At 50.0% G+C, this 3,832-nt stretch overlaps 1 protein-coding gene across 1 annotated transcript in view; it reads left to right on the forward strand.

The window, feature by feature from the left end:
• The first annotated feature begins 3,518 nt into the window (after positions 1-3,518).
• NBEA (neurobeachin) overlaps positions 3,519-3,832 on the forward strand; it is a 924,058-nt gene continuing 923,744 nt past the window's right edge. Inside the window, exon 1 of the mRNA XM_006879639.1 lies at positions 3,519-3,750. Coding sequence (XP_006879701.1) covers positions 3,519-3,750 — 232 coding nt within the window. The remainder of the gene's footprint in view (positions 3,751-3,832) is intronic.

Here is a 3,832-nt window from a genome sequence, read left to right on the forward strand (position 1 = left end):
GAGGAATGTCTATGATTCATTGACTATGCAAAGGCATTTGACTATGTGGATCACAAAAAACTGCAGCTGACTCTGTGAAGAATGGGAAACCAGAACATTTGATAGTGCTTATGTGAAACCTATACTTGGACCAGGAGGCAGCTGTCAGAACAGAGCAAGGAAACACTGGATGGTTCAAAATTGGGAAGGGTGTGCGTCAAGGATGTGTCTTATCTCCCTATCTTTTCAATCTATATGCGGAACAGATTATCCAGGAGGGAGGTGGACTCTATGAGAGAAGTGTGGCATCAGGATTGGAGGTAGGCTCATCAACAATCTGCGCTATGGAGATGACACAACCCTGCTTGCTGAAACTGAGGAGAACCTGAAGCACTGGCTGCAGAGGGTCAAGGACTGCAGCCTCCAATATGGATTGGAGCTCAACATCAGGAAAACAAAGATTCTCACCACTGGGCCAATCGACAGCATCACGAGAGATGGTGAAGAGATTGAGATCGTTAATAGCTTCAGTTTGCTTGGCCCTACAATCCACACTCTTGGTAACAGCAGCTGGAAATAAAAAGATAAATTTCATTGGGAAAGTTTGCTGTCAGCAACCTCTCCAAAGTTCTAAAGAGCAACGATGTCAGTGTGGAGACTGAGGTGTGCCTGATCCAAGCCATGGTCTTTGCAATTACTTGCTATGCATGAGAGATCTGGACAATGACTAGGGATGATAGGAGGAGAGTTGATGCCTTTGAGCTGTGGTGCTGGGTAAGAGTATTGTGTATACCACGGACTGCTAGGAGAACAAACAAGTTTATCCTGGAGAGGGTGAAGCCAGGCTGTTCCTTGGAGACAAGGATTCTGAAGCTCCATCTGACATACTTTGGACATGCTGCAAGGCGGGACCAGTCCTTGGAGAGGGACATCATGCTTGGGAATTGGGAGGGACAGCACAGGAAAGGAAAACTCTTGATGAGATGGATTGAGTCAGTCACTAGGGTAATGGGGGTAGGTGTGTCAGAGACAGTAAGGTTGACACAGGATAGAGCAGGTTTTAGGGCTGTTCTACACAGGTCGCTATGAATTGCAGGTGTCTTGAAGACACATAACACAATCAACAATAACTTTTTAGGAAAAAGATGGGAAATGTCCTCCCTTCCAATCTGCAATTTATGAAAACTTGCTGGAAGATCAGCTATTAGTTGGTTCCAACTCAACAGCACATACCAACAACCACCAGTTGATGTCTTTTCCCAAGGACTGACTTCTCCTGACAACATGGTCAAAGTATGTGAGTTTCTCCATCCTTGCTGGTAAGGAGCACACTGAAAAGACGACAGCCGAGGAAACTCCGTGGGGCACTTCTGCTCTGCCCTGTAGGGCCCTACGTCAACCATGATGCCATGAAACAACAGATGTGAGCCTTGCCCTATTCTGCACCATCCTCATATCGCTGCCATGCCCAGGGGCACTTGCTGTTACTGCGTCAATCCACCTCATTCTTCCTCTCTTGTGCTGAACACCCTCCTCGGCATGATTTCTTTTTCCAAGGTCTGGAGCAGAATCAACCTGAAGGGAGTAGATTTTGCTCTACTTTATGCTTTCACAGGGTTCCAATGTCCTAGGAGTTGATCTGATTTGGGAGTTAATCTGACTAGCACTTTTAGACTATACGTGACTAGTAACCAATTGGATTATGATGGATATATATATTTTTTTCTACTGGAGATGGCAATTAAAATGATTTGCGTACACATTCTAGATAGATGATATTTCTGCTGGCTCCTTGTGTGTCTTTACTGTAAATGACATACCTCATGATGGGTGTGGGGGAAAATTACATCTTTCATTTTAGAGGCAGAAAAGAGCAGCCGTGCCTATCAAGTTTAAACCCAAGGTCAGCAGTAAGATTAATGTGTACATTTTCACTTCATTATTAAGAATATTTTTTCTTTGTGTATGTGCGCAGAGAGAAGCAATTTATGTGTATCATAAATTGAGCCTGGCAGTGAGGCTTACCCATATTTTTACTATAATTTCAAATATCCTTTGAAATATTGCATGTCTATGTAAACAGCAACAAACCCTTAAAAATTCCCTAAAGAACCAGCAAACCCATTGTGGACGGCCAGTTCCATCACAGCAGTCTCACAGGACTGCCAAGGGTGCTGACTGTATGGAGATCCACTCCTGCTGGCTTATGTACTTGAACATGCCACCTCTTGGTCAGCAGCGCAGCCAGCTCTTTAACCACTGTGCCGCTAGAATTTACGAAAGAGAAAGCATTAGCACTTGGCATTCTAACTGGCGATTGTGTGCCCCCGAGGCAGAACTGACTTGCAACTGGTGGATTGAAACCTCATAATCTGGGGATTACAGTACAGCTTCTTACCATTGGGCCACCAAATGTCCTCTATCTGAGGAATGCTGGCATTGTTACGTGCTATCGAGTCATTTGAGGCTCATGTTGACCCTGTGTACAACAGCCCTAAACCCTGCTCTGTCCTGTGCCACCCTCACTGTCTCTGCACACCTACCCGCTTTATCCCCGTCACTGAATTGATCCATCTCATCGAGGGTCTTCCCCTCCTGTCCTGTCCCTCCACCCTCCCAAGCATGAGGGCCCTCTCCAAGGACTGTTCCCTCCTTGCAACATGCCCAAGTATGTCAGACAAACCTTCAAAATCCTTGCCTCCAAGAAGTAGCCCGATTTCATTGAAAGTTGCAGATTTTTAAAAAGCAGTAGGGTCCCTGCCCCACCCCATAGGGTCACCAGTGTATCTTTGGGGCTGGAAGGCAGGTTCGGAGCTGTCCAGAGGTGAGGGTGGTAGCCCAAGGTTTAGAGGCACCCATCAACTCAGCTGGCCTTGTTCTTCCTGTCTGCGGGGTCCACCTTGCGCTGGGTCTTCATTCCTCTTCCCGAGGCCGGGGGAGAGGCAGTGACAATGGTGAAATGGCTTCTGCAGGAGGGCACAGGGGACACACACGCAGGAGCACACACACACACTCATGAGTGCATACGTGTATACATGCACACACACCAGATATACGCATACACACCAAACGCACACTCACATGCACACACGTGCTTGCGCACACCACACGTGCATAAACACACTTAAGCACCACACACACGCGCGCACGCACACTCATATACACACATGCATCGGTGAACACTCACTACACCACATGCGCGTGCACAGACACCACACACACTCGGATGCATACATATACTTATGCACCACACAACAGACACATGCACAGACAGCGTGCGCACATGAGCCTGTGCACACACCACGCAAGCACACACACTACACACGTATGCATGCACACACCAGTGCACACAGTCACACACAGGCATGCATGCATTCGTGCACGCCCACATACGCATGCACACACGGCGCCCTCCCGGCCCTGAGAAGCCACCTCCAGGGAAAAACTGTGCACCTGCTCACCTGTGGGCGTGCTCAGGGCTGGGGTGCGGAGAGAAGGGGCAGGCCAGGCAGAAACGGGGTGTCTGGGGGAGACAGCGGATGGCTGCACTGAGGGATGTCAGGAGGGTGGGCCCAAGAAGGGCCCAGCAGGAGGAGGTGCCTGAGGGGAGACAGTGGGTGGGCCAAGAGGAGGGTTCCCTGATGAGGGCTGCACCGAAGGGTGGCAGCGAGTTGAGAGGACAGGCGTACATTGGGGCCGGCGAGGGACGTGGGTGTTGGGTGGGCGCAGAGGACAGCGGGCGGGGCCGGCTTGGGAAGCGGTGTCCGCCAGGTGGGTGCAGGGAGGACAGCGGGCGGGGAGGACGAGGGACGCGGGGGTCCGTGGGCACCGAGGACAGGGGCGGGGAGGAGGG

The sequence above is a fragment of the Elephantulus edwardii genome, unplaced genomic scaffold (genome assembly GCF_000299155.1).
Source record: "Elephantulus edwardii isolate Elephantulus edwardi_28Jun2011 unplaced genomic scaffold, EleEdw1.0 scaffold00004, whole genome shotgun sequence".
Lineage (NCBI taxonomy): Eukaryota > Metazoa > Chordata > Mammalia > Macroscelidea > Macroscelididae > Elephantulus > Elephantulus edwardii.